Source organism: Pecten maximus, chromosome 10 (genome assembly GCF_902652985.1).
Source record: "Pecten maximus chromosome 10, xPecMax1.1, whole genome shotgun sequence".
Classification (NCBI taxonomy): domain Eukaryota; kingdom Metazoa; phylum Mollusca; class Bivalvia; order Pectinida; family Pectinidae; genus Pecten; species Pecten maximus.
This window is the reverse complement of record NC_047024.1, coordinates 6,521,562-6,544,468: the sequence shown is the minus strand read 5'-3', so window position 1 is coordinate 6,544,468 and position 22,907 is coordinate 6,521,562. Positions and strand designations below refer to the sequence as shown.

At 36.8% G+C, this 22,907-nt stretch overlaps 1 protein-coding gene across 1 annotated transcript in view; it reads right to left on the bottom strand.

The window, feature by feature from the left end:
- Nucleotides 1–806: 806 nt before the first annotated feature.
- The window catches only part of LOC117335623 (insulin-like growth factor-binding protein complex acid labile subunit), a 56,552-nt gene continuing 34,451 nt past the window's right edge, over nt 807–22,907 (bottom strand). Inside the window, exons 2-4 of the mRNA XM_033895745.1 lie at nt 5,602–7,427; nt 4,967–5,082; nt 807–3,859 (exon numbers count right to left, since the gene is read on the bottom strand). Of these exons, the coding sequence (XP_033751636.1) occupies nt 3,097–3,859; nt 4,967–5,082; nt 5,602–7,427 (2,705 nt within the window). The 3' untranslated portion in view covers nt 807–3,096. The remainder of the gene's footprint in view (nt 3,860–4,966; nt 5,083–5,601; nt 7,428–22,907) is intronic.

Here is a 22,907-nt window from a genome sequence, read left to right as displayed (position 1 = left end):
CATGTCTTTGTGGTGATGACTACTGAGCTGAATTTCTAGGTATGTAATAGTATCAGAATGCTGTAATGCTTGTTGAAGAAATGCACCTAAAATGATTGTCAGCAAATGGTCCAGAGCCATTTTTTATTAGAAGTATGTGTTTGAGAGAGGCTAGTAGTGTATAATCGCCAACAGCAGTATTTGTATTATTATTTTACAAAACAATATTATTGAGATTTATATTGATGGATCATGTGTAACCTATCTATTTAGTGTTTTATGTCGACTTGTCTTATTATAATTTCCCCTGGGAAACAAAAAATAAAGAAGCCGTGTCACTTCAAAATTGATGATGTATATGAATTTCATTGATTGATACTAAACAGACGATTCATCAGGATGGATTTTATGGATTTGTTTCTTGTACATATGCATATTTATTCTTCACTACGGATAACATATTATTATCTCCTGTAATTAATTTAAGATTCCCTAAGACTGTTTATATGATATCGGGCAATACTTTATTATAATATGTTGATTTTTTATTGTTGAGATTATGTTTAATAAAGAAAAAGAATCAATGAAATTGCAATAGTTCAAATTATGTTATTGTAGTTTTGTTGTCTTGGTTGGAACCGAAACCTTTGTTTCCACATTATGAAATAAAATGTACTAAATCTATTATCTCATGTTGAATTCGTTCAATGCATATTTTTATTGATCCTTGGTCAGCAATATCATGTCATGCATTTACCTCATCTACATGAGATAATTGAAGAAACTTATAATCTTAAACACTATCAACAATATAACAAACAAGTGACTCTATGTATGATATTTTTTACTAAAAAAGTCAAAATAATTTACAACAAACATGTTTTAAAAAAAGTACAACATAGTAAGAAACCTATTGCTTTTTGAACGTAAGAAGACATGATCAGCTGATCAAGAAGGAATACGGCACGTGTATTATGGTACAGAAATGATATTTACAACGATATAACATGATATTATAAATAACAGAGTTGAATAACAAGTTATCCGAAATAGACAACAGGCATTTTGATTGACAATATATACAGTCTATACTTCTGTATTAAGCAATGTACACTGGCCAGATTACATATAAACGACATCGTGATAACCCGAAGTCCGTTATAAACAGCTATAAACGGACTTCGTGATAACCTGAAGTCCGTGACAAACAGCTATAAACAGACTTCGTGATAACCTGAAGTCCGCGATAAACAGCTATAAACGGACTTCGTGATAATCCGAAGTCCGTGATTAACAGCTTTAGACGGACGTCGTGATAACACGAAGTTTGTGCTAAATAGCGTATCAAAAGAGTTCCCTTATCCTGCTAGATCACACTATGGTCAGATACAACTAAAACATTTAACACGGCACATTTTCTATCACAAATTGAAGCGCTATTAACAAAACAGAATTTCACACCAATGGCAATTCTCTTGGAAAAAAAAATTGAGGTGAGTGGGATTGGTAGATATAGTTGAGGAGAAATAAGGGATGTTTTGGTACAAATAATGAAATTTATGAAATAATTACACCGTTAAATCACCTTCCCTCGATGCACTCTATCCCCACATATAAATAGAAGAAAAAACTATCACGAGGAAAAATAATAAATAGAACGCATACGATTTGATCACATTTAAAATAAAGTACTTCAAGTTTAAATAGCATTTTACACGAAAAGAAAAATTGAAAAACAATTCGAATTAGACCTACAACAGCTGATGGCCTCGGAAACTAACATCACAACGAAATATATATAAACAAATCTCAACAATGATACGTAGTGACCACGTGATAACGGTTGATGTATTCATAACATTTAGCAATGAACACAGCACCAGTCAATACCGTGATAAAGTGTGTGCTCGCCCGCCTCTACTCACTCTAATGAAACAGTACATATTTTGAATTAGTTAATCTTGATTAAAACGTGTTTACAATATAACCAACATAACCAATATAACTACATTGTAATGTATTTATCAACAATTTGTCCGATTCTGTAAAATATTCCAAAACAGGTAATCTTTTCGGATGTGTAATATTTAGTTCTATGTTCCATCTACGAATTTCAGCATTCTTCTTCTCGATAGTACAACAATATATTAATGATAACCAAACAACAAAAAATAGTTTTGGAAGGTACGGAAATCGTAAATATAACCAGTTAATGAATTCGAAGACCTCATCGCACACGCAACTTAACACAATACATTTCAGATGTACATGTACGTGATAAAGAGAGAGCGAATGAAAACAAAATGCATATACATTACGTAACGGAGAAAGAAATAAACACAAAGCATCGCCGTTTATAGGATAACATGTAACAAAAAACACACGATGTACTGGGCTTTACACTGTCCATAGCACTATATTCTGAGACACATCCTCCGTCTATAAAAACATGATACCATGGAAATATCGATGACGATGAAAACAATGAAGATAAAAATATATGACATGAGTTTCAACATTAAAACATGTTCAAGTAAAATGCTTATTCGATTCACACAAAGCATGAGCCGAAATGAGTTTTTAACGTTAAATTGTTAAAAAGTTAATTTTAACATAATGTGTCCTTCAAGTTAACGCCTTGATGACCATTTGTACACAGTGAAATCTAGATTATGTCGACAGAAACATAGAAATAGATCAGGAGGCAATGCTTTACTTCATGTATGTTGGTTCCGTTTTCACTCAATAATTTACAAAAAAAAAAGTATTCGTTCCAAAATGTGCTGATAAGCATTCTAAATGTATAAAATTGATCAACGAGACATGAGTATTTGAATTATCAGACAACCATAGAATATAGGCCTTCCGGTTTATCATCCTTACACGTGCATTGGGAAAATAAAAAAAGGCTGCAGATAATACGTAACGGTAAAAAACAAACATAGATATTTATTGTTTAAAAGGGCAGTGCTTTCTTTCCAAACACTTGTAACTGTGAAACACCTGCTCTAAGTTAGCGATCGTTCCGATTCGGAACTAAGAATGTAGAGATGAACGTGAAACGTTGCTGAGAAGACGAATGTAAATGATGGCATTTATAAAGAAAAAGGTCCTATGCTAATGGCTTTCTGGTTGGCGTATTTTTGCCAGTAGGGCAGTAGACGTCGGGAGCTGCAAAGACTTCAGACATTGGTTTGGCCTTCCAATACTCATTTCCTTAGAGCAAACAGTGTCGAATTCGCGTATGACGTCACTTATCCACTCAGAAATAGTCCAGACCGGAATGAACAGAGTTTCTGATGATTTTGAAACATAGTCCCAATTTCCAAAACCGATGCCAGCAAGATTGAGATCCCCAGAATACCCCAGGAATAGAGGTGATCCAGACAATAACATATACTCGCTTGCTCTTTTCTTGGAGCCCTTCATTTTCACGCACAGATAACTCGGATATTTACAGATAGATTGTATTTTTCCATGGCGTGGCTTAAGTTTGCTTCGTCCTGCACCAATTCTGGTCGATAACGTGATTTTAGGATATATTTGAGAGATCATGTTAAATTGTTTCTCTGTCATAAGACATGGTGATTCTTTACTTGTTTTCGTATTCCGTTTGCTGTTTAACCGCAATAGGGCCACGTTGTACTGTCTCCATGACGTCAGAGGATGGCGTATTGCACGTGATACGGTACGCATCGACTTGCTACGGCCTATTCTGACCTTGACCCCAGTCATAGTTGAAATTTGGGCGTCGTCTGCCACGACGTCACCGGATACCAGGGCCCAGTTTTCATCAATGAGAACTCCGTTCCCCAACACGTCATTGCGTAAACTTCCCATTAGAGTCACGTGACGTTTCAGAATAGACTTCTCTCCCAACCTAAAGCAAAATAAAAGCAACGTGTAGCAGTCAAGTAAGCAGTAGAACAAGTATAAACATGATAACGTGTAACTTCGAAATTGTTTGTGATATGAATAACTGCGATGTGCTGAACTATTATTTAACGAAAACATTATGTAATTAGAATAATCAGAGTTATCCATCTCCAACTGTTGTAGATATTCACCACAGTATCAAAATTATTTTTACATTGAGACCAAAGGTATACAGATTCAACAAACAGCTGTGGAAACATTCGCTGAGTGTATGGAGACAATATTATATTTGTATTCCTACGTTAATCAAGCAAAAGCCTGTGTGACAAAAATCCTCCGCTCTAAAGATATAATCCCGTATTACTCAATTGTGCCGTGTCCCGCCAAGCTAACCACGCTCAATATATACGCCCAGCTGACGTTGACAGTGGCACAGTTCTCACGACAAAGGCTGCTGGTATTAAAATATCTACATTTGTCATTTTGTAAACAATTATCATTCGTAAATATCAGCGCCAGCCCAAGTAACGAACTCGTCGTTATTACAGTAAGTAGGATTACTCATACAGGCCACAGGATCCCAAGGTACATCAACACGTAGTATGAATACAAGTACACGGGAAGAGATCAGAGAAAACCATGGGCGACATTTTACTGTATAGGTACAGCAGACTCCACGACCATACTTTTTATAGTTGTGCTGAGATCAAATCATCACTCCGTAGTATAGTCATAAAAACTATATCACATTTGATCGACCTAAAAATGACGCGTTTTTCATACTATACATTGTGATTGATTTAATCGTTATTGATGGATACTATGTATACTTACCTACGTTTTGTCTGTTGTGGAAATGATAAAAAATAGCCCAAATGATAAGTAGTGCGCGTATCTATTAGTACTACAATGATACCAGCTTGGATAAATGTCAATTTGTCCGGCGAATTCTTTATAAATACTTTAAAAAGTAAATCGTTCCCAATATATAACAGTGAGATTGATATGACCTATTTCGTTGTTGTCTAGGATTACGAATGGCTAAAAGCACTGATTTTTTCTGCATGTGAATTCTCCGAATGTTTGCGGGAGGTAATGACTATATACGAACCTGTTGTTAAGTAGAGACCTCATCCGGAAGTGGCTGTCGTCACACATGAATGACCCGTGGTCACCCTGGGTATCCGTGACATCACATGTCAGGTCAGTTGGGTCAAGTTCTCGAACCTGGTAAATAAACACGAAGTCGTTAACTATATGAAGAAGAATATCTCATTGCCGATTGAAGAATCGATAAAAGCATCAACATCGTACAAGCGACACCGGAATACAGTACTTGTATGGGCTGGGTCTATAGGGTGCAGTATCAGTTTTCAAAGACTACATAAGTGTAAATTAAAAATTATTATAGCATTACACAGTTCCCAGTAATTCTGTTATTGTGTGCCCTAGTTGTGAGATGGGGGCAAAGATAAGACAGTGACCTTTGAAACATTAACATTGACTATACAGCCACCCACCGTTCAGTATCACATAGCTATGTACTTATTTTAACAATTGTTCGACATTTGCTGAAAACAGTAAGCATGGTTTTCCTGAACAAACAATTGATTATTTGAATTGATGCTCCGTTATACACTAATGTGAAATTAATATTTAGTAAAATTAAATTGATAAATACTCTGAATGATAATTTAGGTGTCGGAGTTAATGCTGTAATTTGTCAATCATTTAAAACATTCTTACCCTGAGTCCATGAAGCCGGTTTGGTAGTTTACAGATGAGTTCGTTCTCCATATCGAGTCTAATCTTCCTGGTAAGTACTGGATCCACGATCCACTTCATACTACAGTCACACACAAGCGGATTTCCGGTCAAGCTCAAGATGGAGGACGAAGCCAAGATCTTTGTGACATCTTGTGTGACAGTGTTGATCTTATTGTCGGTCAGGATGAGGTCGCGGAGTCGGAGCTGAATGTTTCCCGACATATCTACCCAAAACAGGTGGTTACTGCTCAAATCGAGGATTGACAGCTTTGGTAGGTTTGTTACATAGGAGAAATTAAAGCCCATCAAGCGATTATCTTTCAATGTCAATTCGACTAAATTCTGCATATAGCGGAATGCAAGTGGAGATATTGACATTATACTGTTTGATGATAAGTCGAGTTCTTCCAGTTCACCCATTCCCGATAACATCGAATCAGACACACGTCTTAATTTATTTTGAGACAGATTCAAGTCCGTAACTTTCTGCAAGTTTTTGAACACACCATTGTTGAGATTTCTAATCCTGTTATTACTGAGATCTAACGAACGCAGGTTCCAGAAGTTTGACAGACCCATGCTGTGAATACGCTTTATTTTGTTGTGGCCTAGATTCAAAGATTTCAATTGTGGAATCGACCTCAATGCTTCCGCCGATATTTCTTTAATGGCGTTGTTTTGTAAGCTCACAGCTGTAATCTTTGAATGCGACGTGGAAGGCGCTGTTTTGAAGGCATCCATACCAATTGTTTTGATGAAGTTGTTGTCGAAGGATATTTCTTTGAGTTCTGACAGTCCATAAAGAACTCTTGGAGGAAGTGACATTATTTTGTTGTGTGACAAGTCCAGATATTGCAGAAGTGCTAGCGAACGAAGAACGCCTGTGCTTATTTCTGTAATATGGTTTCGCGATAAATCAAGTCTTGTTAATCTTCTAAGGAACATGAAAGTGCCGTTGTCTATCTCTACAATATCATTGGATGATAAATACAGTTCTTCGAGTGATTCTAGATCGATTAGGCCTTCTTTCGTGATATGTTCAATGTCATTTGTTGCCAGATCGAGAATTCTCAGATCTCGAAGGTTTCTGAATGCGCCATCTTCGATTTCAGTAATGTGATTAGCAGACAATAAAAGTTCTTCAAGATTGAAAAGGTTAACGAAAGAGTCAGCATCAATGCGCGTGATAGCGTTCCCTCGCAATGAAAGACTTCTTAACACAACGAGCTTTTCGAACCAGCGCGCGCGAACAGTCCAGATCCGATTACCGTTTAGAAGAAGAACTTCGATAGCTGTGTTAGCGTCGAAGACTTCATCGTAAAAATCTGTGAAATTATTTCTGGATAAATCCAAAACAGCGACATTCGTAAGGGGACTCAATATGTCACGTGGTAGACGCCGAAGTTTGTTGCCGTTGAGGCGAAGTTTTCTGAGGTTGCCGAGAGGACGAAATATAGCTTGAGGGAGGTACCTAATCATGTTATCAGACATGCTTAGCTCCGACAGATGCGTCATCCCGCTAAAAGCAGCTGCAGAGAGGTGACGGATATTGTTATTAGGCAATGACAGCACGCGCAGCGTCATCAACGACGAAAATATGTTGGGGTACAATATTCCAATGTTGTTTCCACTGAGCGTCATATCCTGCATGCGTGCGTTTCCGCGGAAGGAATCACGCGTTATATATCGAATCTGTGTGTCAGCGATGTGAGGGATTCGATCGTTCTGGACTCCATCCCTGGCCGGAACAGCTGGACGTACAACTTGACTACTACTGTCACCATATATGGTCATTTTGGTCACATCTGGAAAACAGAATTTGAAATTATCATAAAAACATGCTCGGGATTTTTTTTTTTTTAGTGGTTCAGAGAAATTAAAAATGAAGAAAAACACTTTTTCTGTTGTTTTTTTTTCACTTCCATGTCTAACCTCACAAAATGGGTAAATCTTTAACGAATCACCGATGAGAGCTTCAACAGTGTTCGTTTACATATCAAATATCGTTAGCATTGTGCGGTAACAGAGAGCAGGTAGCCCAAACTCCCGTCTAACATACCAAGCAGTTCCCGAGTCGGCGTATGGTAATACAGCAACTCGCCAAGCATTTATCATCTGAAACCATAGTCTACGCCACCAGATGCACGAAATGTCATGTTAATTCTACTTTTTGCATCTTGGAAATGAAACAAATGTTTTAAAGACATAACAAAACATCACTTTGATAAGTTTTATAAGGTCGTCCGAGTTCGCAAACTCCCACTTGTTTTTTAAAAGGTTTATTTGACAAGAGATGCATGTTCGCCTGCTGTCATGGACAGTTATTAGAGCTGTTTATCTCTTTGACAGACTGTGTATATTTCTGACGGTATATACAGCTATAAATATGTTCCTCAACCGAGACTTCACTAAGTATTGCAACGTCATATCATGTTATCCAGCCCTGATGAGTGTTACGTGGAGCATACTGCACATCTGACATCTTCATACAACAGAAAAAGATCAAAGCTGCGTTTGTTTGGTATGCCGAGGTATTTCTCTCACTGTATGAATTCCTATATTTTTTTTTTTTTTTTAAATATTGCTACTTTCTAAGATATCTTTCGAAAATGACAAATGTAAATACAGTCAGAACAAATCATAAGAGCGTACAATAAAGAAGTTTGGAATGATCGCATCTGTGTGAATTTAGAGAACGCTTGTAATGCCAAGCAACCAACCTTCATGGCGCCGTAATGTAATGTCGGGTGTCTGAGGCGACAGTTACCGCCGCGGTATGACGAGATAAACAATGCAGCATGAGAAAGCGTCAGGGTGGGGTTGACAGAGGGAGACCTAGCCGGAGACAGATACAATTTGATATCGACATGTATAAAGACATGTTTTCGTGACCGGGATTCTGATCGCGGTATTCTATATGCATTACCGCATTTGGATTAAACCTTGAAGAGAATGACAAGAAAACGTATCTCGATATTAAAATCAATAAAACAATATAATATAAACGAAATTCTGACGTACACATGACATCGCTGAACAAGTACACAGATAATAAAACGATGAATAATGCATAGTGGAGACAAATCAGTTTTCAACTGTGATTTATACACAGTTTTATACAACGATGGCAAGTATCAGCGAGTAGATACAAGAGTAAATGTTCTGCTGTACTCAGCGTAAAACTTTTTTTCATCGTATCTGATCACGATGTGCAGCTTAACTTAAGAAAGTGGTACTTTAAATATTTTAAAAAGTCCCATTTTCCGAAACATGGATTAATGTATCTTAAATTTCAGTGAAATCACAGTTTGACATAATGTTTCGGAAGCTTAAGCGCCAGGCAATTGATTTAATTCGTCTTAACGGTGAATGTATATTTGGCTATTTAAACACTATCCTTATGGTTTAAAACACGCACTGAGTCGTCGTCGTCGTCGTGGATATGAACACAAACTTTAATATTTGTCTTGATGTGTACAGACTAAACTCTCGTACTGTGATATTGTTATTACAGATCACCAAACAACCCACATCGATCATAATCCAGTAACATTAAATTTATATAAAATATGTCTGCCAACCTAAAGAATCATCCTGATCACAACACGGCTGGTATGTCACGGAGAGTATTCCATCATTTCTAACCAATAAAAACACCGTTTATCCATAGGTATTTGTTAAGTATTAATGAAGTGGATTTCCGTTATGCAGGTGCTGGAAAATACCCATCCAGGTAATACCTAATGGTATAACATTATTAGATATAAACGTAAATAGTACAGATGTTTAAAAAGGAAATTCTGAGATACTCTCTAGTCGCGAAATAAGCCCATTCAAAGCCCAAACAGCGCCATACTTTTAAGTCAACCGTGTTGCCGAAAACTGGCCAAAATACCGGCAGCAAAACGGGTTTTTTTATTACGTGATTCTATATCATAATGCTACAAATGTTTTTATTAAAAACAACCTAGAATATTGATTGATAACACACTTGATGTACACCACTATTCCTTTAAAAAAAGAAATCCCAGTCGGTAATATGAAAATTTAGTTTCGGTTTGGAGGAAAACATCAGAGGTGTGTACAGCAATAGCAAAACAAATAACAAATAAAAAGGAAACCCGTTTCTGCAGAAAGTATATTTTATCATAGCATACTTACGTTCATTACAATTAAAATGTATACCTCGTATTATACTCATAATTTGTACAAATACGCTTATACTTTATCATAAACAATCCAATAAGTTACCTGACTGTTTGCCTGCATTAGAAGAGTTAGCAATGTGTAGTAAGTATTCGACATATAATATTATTATTATTATTTAAAGATAGGTCTGCATACCGTCTTCATCAACGCCTACGGTCGCCGCGAAAACGCAATTCGGCATTTTCGGCAACCTTACTTTCAGTAAAAACTAATAACATCACTAGCTCGTTTCTTTCACAGCTAAACGGTTTAGATATTTTAAACGTGAGTTATAAGATCTGGGTTATCGTGACCCCAATATATAGTTAATTTGTAGTGAACAGACCAGTACACGGACTAATCTTTTCCACTTCCTTTTTTAATGTCTATAAATGGTGTCGGCTACAACATTCACTCTGATCTTATAAGTTCCTTTTTAAATGTAATAGGCTCAAAATAAGAAAATTAGATTGTGAAAAATATGATAAAAGATAGTTTATTTTAAGTATAAATGTATATTAGTTGACGGCAACCGTGACGAGCTTAGTCATATATTTGGGAACGTGAACGTTTTCTCCGCTGGTTTATCTCCTGTGATAGCGAGGAACAGTTGGCTCGCTCTTTGAAATGGTCATCAGAACGAAGCTATCTTCCTGCTTTGAAATGAACATCGGTATGCTATAGTACTCTACACCATTGGATATGAAATTTTGTGATTAAAACCGGCATGAACGTCGTAATTCGGTAAACATTCAGCGCCTCGGCAAACTGTTCTCACTTTATTTTTAAAGGAGGCATAATTACTGGGTTTCATATAATATGATTAGACACTGACACCTGTGTAAAGAACATTCCAAACCTATCAGCATTGCAGTATGCTTCATTTTACGAACATTTAAACGGGAAGTGTTTGTTTAGATTTGGATAATTATTTCTGAAATAATAAATTCGTACGAACTGACAAAAACCAGAGCCAATATTTCCTAAAACAATTAGATTTTGATAGATTGTCAAGAGTTGTAAAATGAATTTTGATAGAATATGAAGGTAAATAGTATCCCCTTTCTGATAGTTAAACTAATCATGAATTCACTGTTACCTAGTGGCATTTTAAATTAAATCATACCTCTCCTCAACTTTCTGCGTTACCTGGTGACATTTTTATATCACACCCGCCTTCTCTTCACCCCTCCACATTATACCCCTTTTCTTCGCTGAATTCCCTCGATATATTGTGACGTTATATATAATAATCTTCTACACCCCCCCCCCCCCCCCCCCCCCCCCCCCCCCCCCTTCGTTTTATCTGTTTTGACGTGTAGCTTACACTACTTACTTACACAACATTTATCACGTCAAAGTGCAGGGATATTTACCATTCCATAAATGTGCGTGGTTATGTATGCATGTAAACACAGACCTCTCGCATATAGGACTACCGGGTCCTGCTTCCATAGACCACGTGTTTTACATTAACATTGATAATAATCCAATATTACACATAATCCATACATCCAGATCTGATTTTATTTATACTTGTATAATATCGCATAGGTGTATTCGACTTTGAGGTGTTGGAACAGAATCGCATTTGAGTTTTTTTTTAAATCATCCAATCTTCTTAGGGGAGCAGCACTCTTTTTTTAATTGCTAATCAGAAGAAGAATAAATATATGAATGGACAAACGTAAACGCATTTTACCTCAAGATAACTGAACCTCGTATGCATACAAATAATTATATCTGGTATCTTAACGGCAGTAAGCATTACTATCATGTTTAGTTATCAAAATTTCACAAATTGTTCCAAAATACGTATTATAACACCTATATGCTAGAAATATGAACTTCACATTAAAAACTGATTAATTATAACACAGCTGCGCCTCCCTTGTTTAGTAATTAGCTTTGAGTTTCCGGTCTAGAAGTCTGTAAATAGTCCCTGCCAACATGTCCTGCCTTTGTAAGGGCAGTGTCTGATCATTAGCACCATTCCAGAAATCAAAGAGAAATTAACCATGAGCTAAACGGCGTATTTCATATTCAGAAATATGTTTAAACATATATTACTGTAATTAGCTTATTATAGGTTTGGTCATAAACACCTGTCCAAAGGTCAGTGATGTTTAGGAGTAGACGGACGGGAACGATTTTACACATCCGTTTTCACGTTTTACATCAAATATTATACATTAAGAACGACGAAATCAACACCATGACATTGTTTGTCAATATGTATGCCAATAGGGGATTGCAAATCCAACATGAAGCATGCTTCTAGTCATTATTTGTACAAATACATATCAGTATTGCGTACCATGGCCATGGATGTTAGCATTTTATGCAATGTTTTGTTTCATCGTATCCTCAGGTCGTGAAAACTTAAAAGCAGTGAGGAGCATTATGTCTAGTTAATAAGGTGACTGGCAACAATAACAAAACTAATAACAAAAAATTATACTTCAAAACGTTGCCATTGCTATTCAGTGGTAACAGCTTCATCCTATCAAGTTTCCCTCAGAACGCAATGCATCAGATAATTCTTCAAATTCAATAACAAATGAGTTCTCATGTTTGGTAAGAAACACGTTAAGCTGGAGGGGGTCATGATGACCTTGGTATTTCCTGATATAGTTCCGTTGTGAAGGGTACCCACTTCCTTTATAATTGCTTATTAGAGCACTGTTCGAGAGGGTCACGGCTGTTCACATGCACTTAGACTGACAGCTTCAGACGTACTTTACGTAATAGATGGGCGTACACTTCACGTGTTATAGTGCAATGTGCATACGCATGTATCAATCCATCAAAAACAGTGACGAGAAAACATTGTAAAGGATGCATTGAACCTGGAGGATTTACTCATAATACTCCTTAATGACGTTTTTATTGCATACATATGCTAGAGCCATGAGGAAGTTATATAACGTCATGTTACATTGTACCTTGTAAATCGTTAATTAAGGCTATTACTTTCACTTCGACCAATTAGTTTGAAACGACTTTAGAACTAATTTCACCTGCGGTATTCAAAATCCCATTTCGTTCGGTTTTCATTGTATACTTCACAATATTTACATGTTGAAATTTTCCTTGGCCTCTCGTTATGGGCAAAATTACACTTGACTATATGTTGGCTATTCCACAATGATAATATAATATTACTGGGCAGGTCATAAACAGAACATCAAGACATTTTGTTGTATAGTGTCTCACAAAACAACACAAACTTTGTCGTTACTAACAATACAATGTTGTAATCGTTTCCATGGAAACAAATTTCTCCAAGCACAGTTACGACATTTAATATAAGTGAATACTTGATGTGCTCGTTACCGTTTGGCTACAATATCAGTCAAGTTTCTATACCTGTACATAAGGTGCTACCAGACACAAGTGCTCGATAACTACCGGTTGCAAGCCTGTCTAATGTTTGCTGTGCAATATATGTATGTAGCAATGATAATCACTTTGGCATCTCTTTGTCCGCAAATCGTGATCAAAGACGCCGTAACGAATGTAAAGAAGATAAGGTCATTGCTAATTTGTATGATAAGCGTCTCTGTAACGCCAAATCTACGGGGAAGGTGATCTGTTTCTATAGAAAATATATCGGCAGGTTTTCCTCGTGCAAAATGCAATAGGGCACAGCTATATCAGTTACGTCTGTAGACGGTAATTTGTACGAAGTTTGTACTTTGTAATATTCGGTATCTCCTGTTTGTTATGTTTCGTCAGGGAAGGATACACGTTAATGCGGTGATGTGCGGTGCTCCACCCAATAACCCGGTATTTAATTACTACGCCAACTGTTCCGTACACGAAGCTTTTTCATTGGTGGCCACGATGAAGCTTTTTGTAGAATTAACACTGTTTTGGTTAGGATAAATGTGTCGGCGATAATACATGTTAAGGAATAAAGCAGACAGAGTAAATGATAGAAACATTGGGGTCAGAGATAGCTGATGTTTGGATAAAACTCACTACGTAAACACACAGGAGGGGCAATATATGAAAGCGCATGCGTACTTTGCATGTCACTTGTGTAGCATTAGATACACAACTACACTTTTCTATCTATTAATTTATAATGTTCATTTGATACATATCCGGGAATATATTGCCTTACCTGATAGAATTTAACCTTGAGTTGGGGTTGGAATTTCATATAGTAGTGCGGTCTACACCAACCTCTGAAGTGCTGACATATCATGTGATGATGCACAAATATCTAAGTTATATTGATATGCATTCATATAAAATACAATCATATTAAAATAGACCATTCATAATTTATAGACCTTTTCCGTTTAGACACAATAAATCTAATTTCTTGATTTTGTTCGAACGAGGTAATCATTCGAGGATGAAGTAAAGAAATAATGTAACTTACTGTTGGCAGATAAAACGAAATATATATAATCATAAAAAATTCTAATTGTGTCGATTTTTTCTCTCTTTTTTTTTGTGTTCGTTTATTTGTTTGTTTTTGTTGTGCTTTTACTTTTTATCTATGTCATCTATTAATGTTGTTTTTTTGTGAATTCAGGGTAATATTTGGATAAATCATGCAAAATCAGCAGAGCATCAGTTTATAAGAAATGTGTCGGGATTGTCGAAACATTTTCTCGTAAACTTACGAAATTCGCAACTGAGATGAATCTAACAGAATAAGAAGGAGTGGCACCCTATATTAAAGCATTACAGAATTCCTAGTTATTGTAGGCAATCTACGATAAATCATAAATAACTAGAGAGTCTTCATTATTAGCTATGAGTATGTATAATGAAAGTTTACTTTATTTACAATTTCTTCGGCGAACAACAGATGTATGGTACCAAGACATAGAGAATGTTGGCATCCCGAACAGGATTCCTGTGCCGAGTTGCTGAGGCTATAAAATGTCTACTCTGACTAAACAGGAAATCAGAGCACGGCGTGTTCGATGTCTCGTAGAGTAAACAAATTACACTAGTGAAATCTAATAAGAGTGGCTAATGAGGATCTCTAGTATTTTTTCCTGTAAAAGTTTACATAATGTTCATTAAAGAGTGATCCGTGGCACTTTCAAGTATTTAGTTAGCAACTTGAAGCGTAAACTTGCGCGATCATAATCTCCCGCTTTATGAGACGATATAATTCGCTCAGGTATACACGCACACGACTATATTTAATCGGAAAGGTATATCAGCAGGCTAAGTTTACTGTGCCAGAGACAGGATTTAGAGGTCGGACATGTGATGTATCTTCTCTTCCCTGTAAATGAGAGCATCGTAAATCAGCTGTCTTTCATATGATCGTCTTCTCTCCGATTGTCAGTCGTGGCAGAGATTCGTAAAGCCACCCTGGACATCTGTAGTACTTGTTCCAGATGTACAGACACATGGACGTGTCGTCATACATTACTTCAAAATACAACAAAGTAAGGATATGCTAAGACCACGCGATACGGTGCAAGACATTCATATATGTCAACGTCCATGATTAAGGCCAGATATCAGTAATGGGAGAATACTATCCATCAACTTTCCTTTTTAGTTTGTGGTTATCACCATCTCTTTATCATTACTATCAACACATTCAGTTAAAACATATCATTACATGGTAATTTAAGAAGTATTTCGATATATGCCGTTTTCATGTTGATAATGCAAATTAAATGGCAACACTACCGTCATCACTTCCGCTTACCGTCCCTGATTGAGTAAGTCACCGACCTGATACCTCGGTTCCCTGTAGTTACGTATGTGTAAAATATAAGTACATAGTCTTGTTTATTTTAAGGACATCCACGTCACATATGTCCTCCTTCTCGCTGTATCTTAATACGTTTATCACTCGCAAAACTATTTTTTGCGCGGAGTGATATTTATCGCGCATTTGACACGACTATGTGTAAGTAATCGACTTAGATTATCTGTGATATCCTGAATAAATTACACGAATACAACTTGGCAGTAATGACAGCAGTAATCCGTATCCTGACGGCAAAGCACGTGCTCTATACTGGCATAAAAACGTGCATGCGATAGTACGACCTCGTGCGTCCACACGCCGAGGCGTTAACGAAACTTGACCGGACGTGAAAGCTACTTGAATACACGATACTACTCATAAACAATGGACATGGCTCGGTTGATTCAAGATAAAGTTACTGCAGTTTGCATGATCTTATCAATTATTCAATTTATAATTTTGGGCATAACGGTGAAGACATATGTCCTCTATGTAGTATGAATAAAAAGAGGAAAAGAAGTGTGGATCAGTTTGGAGTTTATTTGTGTACGAATCCCTTTCATGTAGATAATGATTTTGTAACTTATAATAAATAATTTTGCAACATAAAAAATGAAACCCTTGTGATATGTACATGTGATACTGGCACTTTAAGGAAACGACGTATTAGTTATACGTCAGAAAATTAATCCATTAGGAGGTGTCTTTGGAAAATATCACGTATATAAGTGAGATATAGACAACCTCCCGATGTTGTAGAAGCTATCGATATCCCCGTGTTAAAAATAAATCCGACATATACAAACGGTAGATAAAGAACGTACAAAAATCTTAACATTACGGAAATTAACGGTAAAGCTTAGCAGCGTTCTATGCCGTTATAACTGTCAATTTTAGACCCGAAAGTGTTCAAGAAGGTTCAAAGAGCACATAACTCAATTGGTCTACACAAGTATTTGTATAAAAAAAGAATATTTAAACAATGCAACAAATATCAAACCAACGGGGAAAATATTCAAACAATAATCTTTATGAATACAAGAAAAGTAAGGCCAAGGGTTTTGGAGGTATACACGTTACTCTCGGGCATCCGATACGTCCAACTACACATGGTAAACGCGTCTACCTTCATATCACACAACGAATTAGAAATGAGATAATGCTATTGATCATAAAACATATATATCTGTAGTTTCTTTTTAACCTGCATCCCTCTATATATGTGTGTTATTTTCCTGTCAAAATCTACCTCTATCCCAGAAATCATGACATTGGAACAAATCCTAGAATGTCAAATCGACATCGCAGCAGCATTCAAATCAAAGCCGGACGACTTCATTGTCATGATACAGATAAAAATAAAGCGCTTCCGTTGACCATCACATGTACTTTTCGTGTTTAGATCCTTTTCATTTTTCTAGGAGCGATATAGCAAATGACAAGATTAACTAATCTTATAGATGGTATCATATATATATATGTCGATATCGTGAAGTATTAGCGACACTTAGCAGCAGGATATAGTGATACCATGGCTTATAGTCTTATGTACTTTTGTGACGAATGTGTTGACTGTTTAACATGCAAATACATGTAAACCATACCCCTTAAAACGCTAGTAGAAGTGTTAATCGGCCGCGTATCATTCAATTCCGATGGCTACTTGAATTACCCTTAAACTAAGTTTTATTTCCAAACGAATTACTTTCCACAATTTGTGGTGACATAGCGAAAGTAAAAGAAACCTGGTGTTTTGAAGTAAATGTGTGATGGATACCAATTTAATGCCTGCGGACAGCCAGTATTTATGTTATCAGGATCGCATGTTGAAAGGTTCGGGATGTAATACTAGAGTCTATGTTTCCTGTATATTACATGCCTCGTGAGCTGCTGCCAAAGCTCTCTTACATGCATAGTGCTGCTGGTATAGATATTTTGTATCTTAACATTACACTCGCCTTCTAGTGGGATCTGTATAAAAATCGAGATGCATCATCTGCTACTTCTTGTGTCCAATACCAAGGCTACTTTACCGTCCTACTCGTTAAATACTTATATAAAGCTAACTTTGTTAGTCTAAACAGAGTACATAGAAGTCAATGATTTATACATGTATTTGAGACAGAACGGCCGCCTATCACCAAAGGTTACGTAAGACACTGTAACATTATATTGATATTTTATACGATAACAAATAAAAGAGCTAATAGGGAAACACCTGCAATATGTAAACTTCAATCACGCGCCATCGATAAGACGCCCTAGCCGCTATTACCTTGGACTGTAGGTGGCCGCCGGGTGCTGCAATATTCCGGTATTTTTTGCTGAAACATGCAGACTTTTTTTTCTAGATTATCAGTTGTAAATGTGTAAGGGGAGATTTCCAGTACCTATGTTTCTCACAACTATCTGTTTTATTACCGGAGTTTTGACTACTGTTGAGAAGAACACGCGAGCCAGTGAATCTTTTTAGCTAGCGTTAAACTTCAGTGTGATACTACAGGCGTGCTTCCTTGGTTTATGGAACAGCATCATCTACAGTATATAGCTACGAATCTGTTCATGATAATTTTGCATGTCGGATTAAGCGATATCGTAGCTGCTATTCTTTGTATAGAGAAGTTCAGCTCAAACACACCCGCTTCACTGATCCATCATAACTACGTTCAAACTCACAATAAATGTGGTTGCATTTAATAAATTTTCAGAGATAAGAATAGCCAGCAATGTTGTCAATGAGTGATCTAAGACAACACAAATGGTTGCTATGGGAGGGGAGGATATATGGGCGATAAAAAGCAAACCCAACACATGCGCGAGGGTCGTTAGACTTGATAAAAACGAGCGTGGTAATTCTCATTGGACGATATTATCATATGTGATTGTGTCTATTGGAGGAGATTATCACGTGTGACTGTGTCTGTTGGAGGAGATTATCACGTGTGACTGTGTCTATTGGAGGACATATCACGTGTGATTGTGTCTATTGGAGGACATTATCACGTGTGATTGTGTCTATTGGAGGACATTATCACGTGTGCTTGTGTCTATTGGAGGGCATTATCACGTGTGATTGTGTCTATTGGAGGACATATCACGTGTGACTGTGTCTATTGGAGGACATTATCACGTGTGATTGTGTCTATTGGAGGACATTATCACGTGTGCTTGTGTCTATTGGAGGACATATCACGTGTGCTTGTGTCTATTGGAGGGCATTATCACATGTGATTGTGTCTATTGGAGGACATTATCACGTGTGATTGTGTCTATTGGAGGACATTATCACGTGTGCTTGTGTCTATTGGAGGACATATCACGTGTGCTTGTGTCTATTGGAGGGCATTATCACATGTGATTGTGTCTATTGGAGGACATTATCACGTGTGATTGTGTCTATTGGAGGACATTATCACGTGTGATTGTGTCTATTGGTGGACATATCACGTCTGACTGTGTCTATTGGAGGACATTATCACGTGTGATTGTGTATATTGGAGGACATATCACGTGTGATTGTGTCTATTGGAGGACATTATCACGTGTGATTGTGTCTATTGGAGGACATTATCACGTGTGATTGTGTCTATTGGAGGACATATCACGTGTGATTGTGTCTATTGGAGGGCATTATCACGTGTGATTGTGTCTATTGGAGGACATATCACGTGTGATTGTGTCTATTGGAGGACATTATCACGTGTGATTGTGTCTATTGGAGGACATATCACGTGTGATTGTGTCTATTGGAGGGCATTATCACGTGTGATTGTGTCTATTGGAGGACATTATCATGCGTGATTGTGTCTATTGGAGGACATTATCACGTGTGATTGTGTCTATTGGAGGACATTATCACGTGTGACTGTGTCTGTTGGAGGACATTATCACGTGTGATTGTGTCTATTGGAGGACATTATCACGTGTGATTGTGTCTATTGGAGGACATATCACGTGTGATTGTGTCTATTGGAGGGCATTATCACGTGTGATTGTGTCTATTGGAGGACATTATCACGTGTGATTGTGTCTATTGGAGGACATTATCACATGTGATTGTGTCTATTGGAGGACATATCACGTGTGATTGTGTCTATTGGAGGACATATCACGTGTGATTGTGTCTGTTGGAGGAGATTATCACATGTGATTGTGTCTATTGGAGGACATTATCACGTGTGATTGTGTCTATTGGAGGACATATCACGTGTGATTGTGTCTATTGGAGGACATATCACGTGTGATTGTGTCTATTGGAGGACATATCACGTGTGACTGTGTCTATGGCAGGACATTATCACATGTGATTGTGTCTATTGGAGGACATATCACGTGTGATTGTGTCTATTGGAGGACATATCACGTGTGACTGTGTCTATGGCAGGACATTATCACATGTGATTGTGTCTATTGGAGGACATATCACGTGTGATTGTGTCTATTGGAGGACATTACCACGTGTGATTGTGTCTATGGCAGGACATTATCACGTGTGATTGTGTCTATTGGAGGACATTATCATGCGTGATTGTGTCTATTGGAGGACATTATCACCTGTGACTGTGTCTATTGGAAGACATTATCACGTGTGACTGTGTCTATTGGAGGACATTATCACGTGTGATTGTGTCTATTGGAGGACATTATCACGTGTGATTGTGTTTGTTGAAAACAATTATCACGTGTGATTGTGTCTATTGGAGGAAATTATCACGTGTGATTGTGTCTGTTGGAGGACATTATCACGTGTGATTGTGTCTATTGGAGGACATTATCACGTGTGATTGTGTCTAATGGAGGACATTATCACGTGTGATTGTGTCTATGGCAGGACATTATCACATGTGATTGTGTCTATTGGAGGACATATCACGTGTGATTGTGTCTAATGGAGGACATTATCACGTGTGACTGTGTCTATTGGAGGGCATTATCACGTGTGATTGTGTCTATTGGAGGACATTATCATGCGTGATTGTGTCTATTGGAGGACATTATCACGTGTGATTGTGTCTATTGGAGGACATTATCATGCGTGACTGTGTCTATTGGAGGACATTATCACTTGTGATTGTGTCTTTTGAAAAACAATATCACGTGTGATTGTGTCTATTGGAGGACATTATCACGTGTGACTGTGTCTATTGGAGTACATTATTACGTGTGACTGTGTCTATTGAAAGACATTATCACGTGTGACTGTGTCTATTGAAAGACATTACCACGTGTCATTGTGTCTATAGGAGGACAGTGTGATTTTTTCAATGTGCAAAACCGCTTATTGTTTTCGACTTATGTTATAATGAATGTATTACCATCTTCGCAAAACGTCATCTTAGATCACTAAATGGGTGTTGAAATGGTATCCAATCCGCAAGTCTATATAAGACTCCAAATATATAGAATATACATAGTGATGTAACACACAAGTTCGTACTCCGTACATATCCCCTGTATCAGACAGACACACCAATCCAATCATACAGAATACAAGTGTCCAATAAGTACATACATATCTTAGCGACCCATTCCTATATATAATTACACTTAAGTAATGCACGTGCAACTACAATGTACTTCAGTACACATAGAAAGATATACAATGTACATGATAAGATGTAACAAATATACGCAATGCACATTATCATTAGATTTAAAAAGGATATGCAATGTACATTATCGTAAAGTGTAACAAATATATATAATGTAAATTGATATAAAGTTTACAATGTACATTATTATAAAGTTGAACAGAGATATACAATGTACATTATTATAAAGTTGAACAGAGATATACAATGTACATTATTATAAAGTTGAACAGAGATATACAATGTACATTATTATAAAGTTGAACAGAGATATACAATGTACATTATTATAAAGTTGAACAGAGATATACAATGTACATTATTATAAAGTTGAACAGAGATATACAATGTACATTATTATAAAGTTGAACAGAGATATACAATGTACATTATTATAAAGTTGAACAGAGATATACAATGTACATTATTATAAGGTGTAGAAGACCTTCAGAATTGCGTATTATTTGAGGCTCAATAAGTAGCAGTCACTAATCAGTTTACATGGACATCAATGTTGCTAACAAAGTTCTTTTTGTCCGCACAATGAAATACTGACTTTTTTGGTAAGGAAGTTCGAAATATATTTTAGTTTTATCTACTACAAAACAATGTTAAATGTTACGTTTTATTAGTTTTGTGTCACAAAAATTCGCTTTATAACATCTAGTGGTTTCACTGGAGACTACTTTGACAAGTATGTGTCTGGTTGCGACATTCTATTGTTTCCGAAAATAATACGGGGTCATTGGCTTAATGGCATTAGGTACATGTACAGTGACAACATATTACATGTGTAACACGGTATGTGCTAATTGAATCAATTCAGCATGTATGTCTATACAGTACACGTGCTTTTCACGCGCTATGTCTGTCGCTAGGGATAGACATGTACGGATGACACAGCCAACTATACAGCTGGCGGCCAACTGTTTACTGAGCCTCACTGACTTACCGTAGTAACAAGGGTATTTCATATCATCGTTTTCTTTCAAAATTTCAAAAATCGTTATTTAATCTATCTCGAGGTATCATAAGCATTGTTAGGTCAGGAGAGCATTTACATACCGCAGTACCCCTTCCGTGATGCTTTTATATAACACATCTAGCAATCAAAAAGTTGAAACTAATCTCCAAAGCGAATCTTGTTCTTGTTCTTTTCAGCTTTTAACATACTTGGATATGCAATAAAATAAAAGCCGTATTGATTTCGTTTTATACATATATATATATGTTTTTTCATGCATCTTCGAAATCCATTGCATGAACAGAATATAATAAATCGTAATTATATACCGTTTTGTTAACCCTCGTTTTATAGTCTTATGTGTTTTACAAAGGAACTTTATATATACTGTTGGACAATTTTATTTGGACTCGTTGGACTAACAAGTATAGAACACTTACAAGGAGGGAGACAACTTCAGGATTTAACGATATGAATTGTCAGTAATAGAATCTTAGTAGTGAGTTCGATGTAAGTTTGGTGTACACACGTATAGGTATGTAGGTACTAAACATCCGAAACCCAATTGTTGCTGTTCTGCGTGATAGCATAATAACACCTGAGGAATATGTTTTACCGACTGCAGTTACGTTCTTATCTGGGTCATCATATGAATTTACATATTAATATTCGGGATAGTTTTGTTGTATATCGTACCTGAACGACACTGAGATTGGTTATCATGGTGTGGGATTCTCCACTTACACAAACGCTGGCCTCCGACAGCACTCACTACCACACCAAGGTCGACCCATAATCTCAAAAT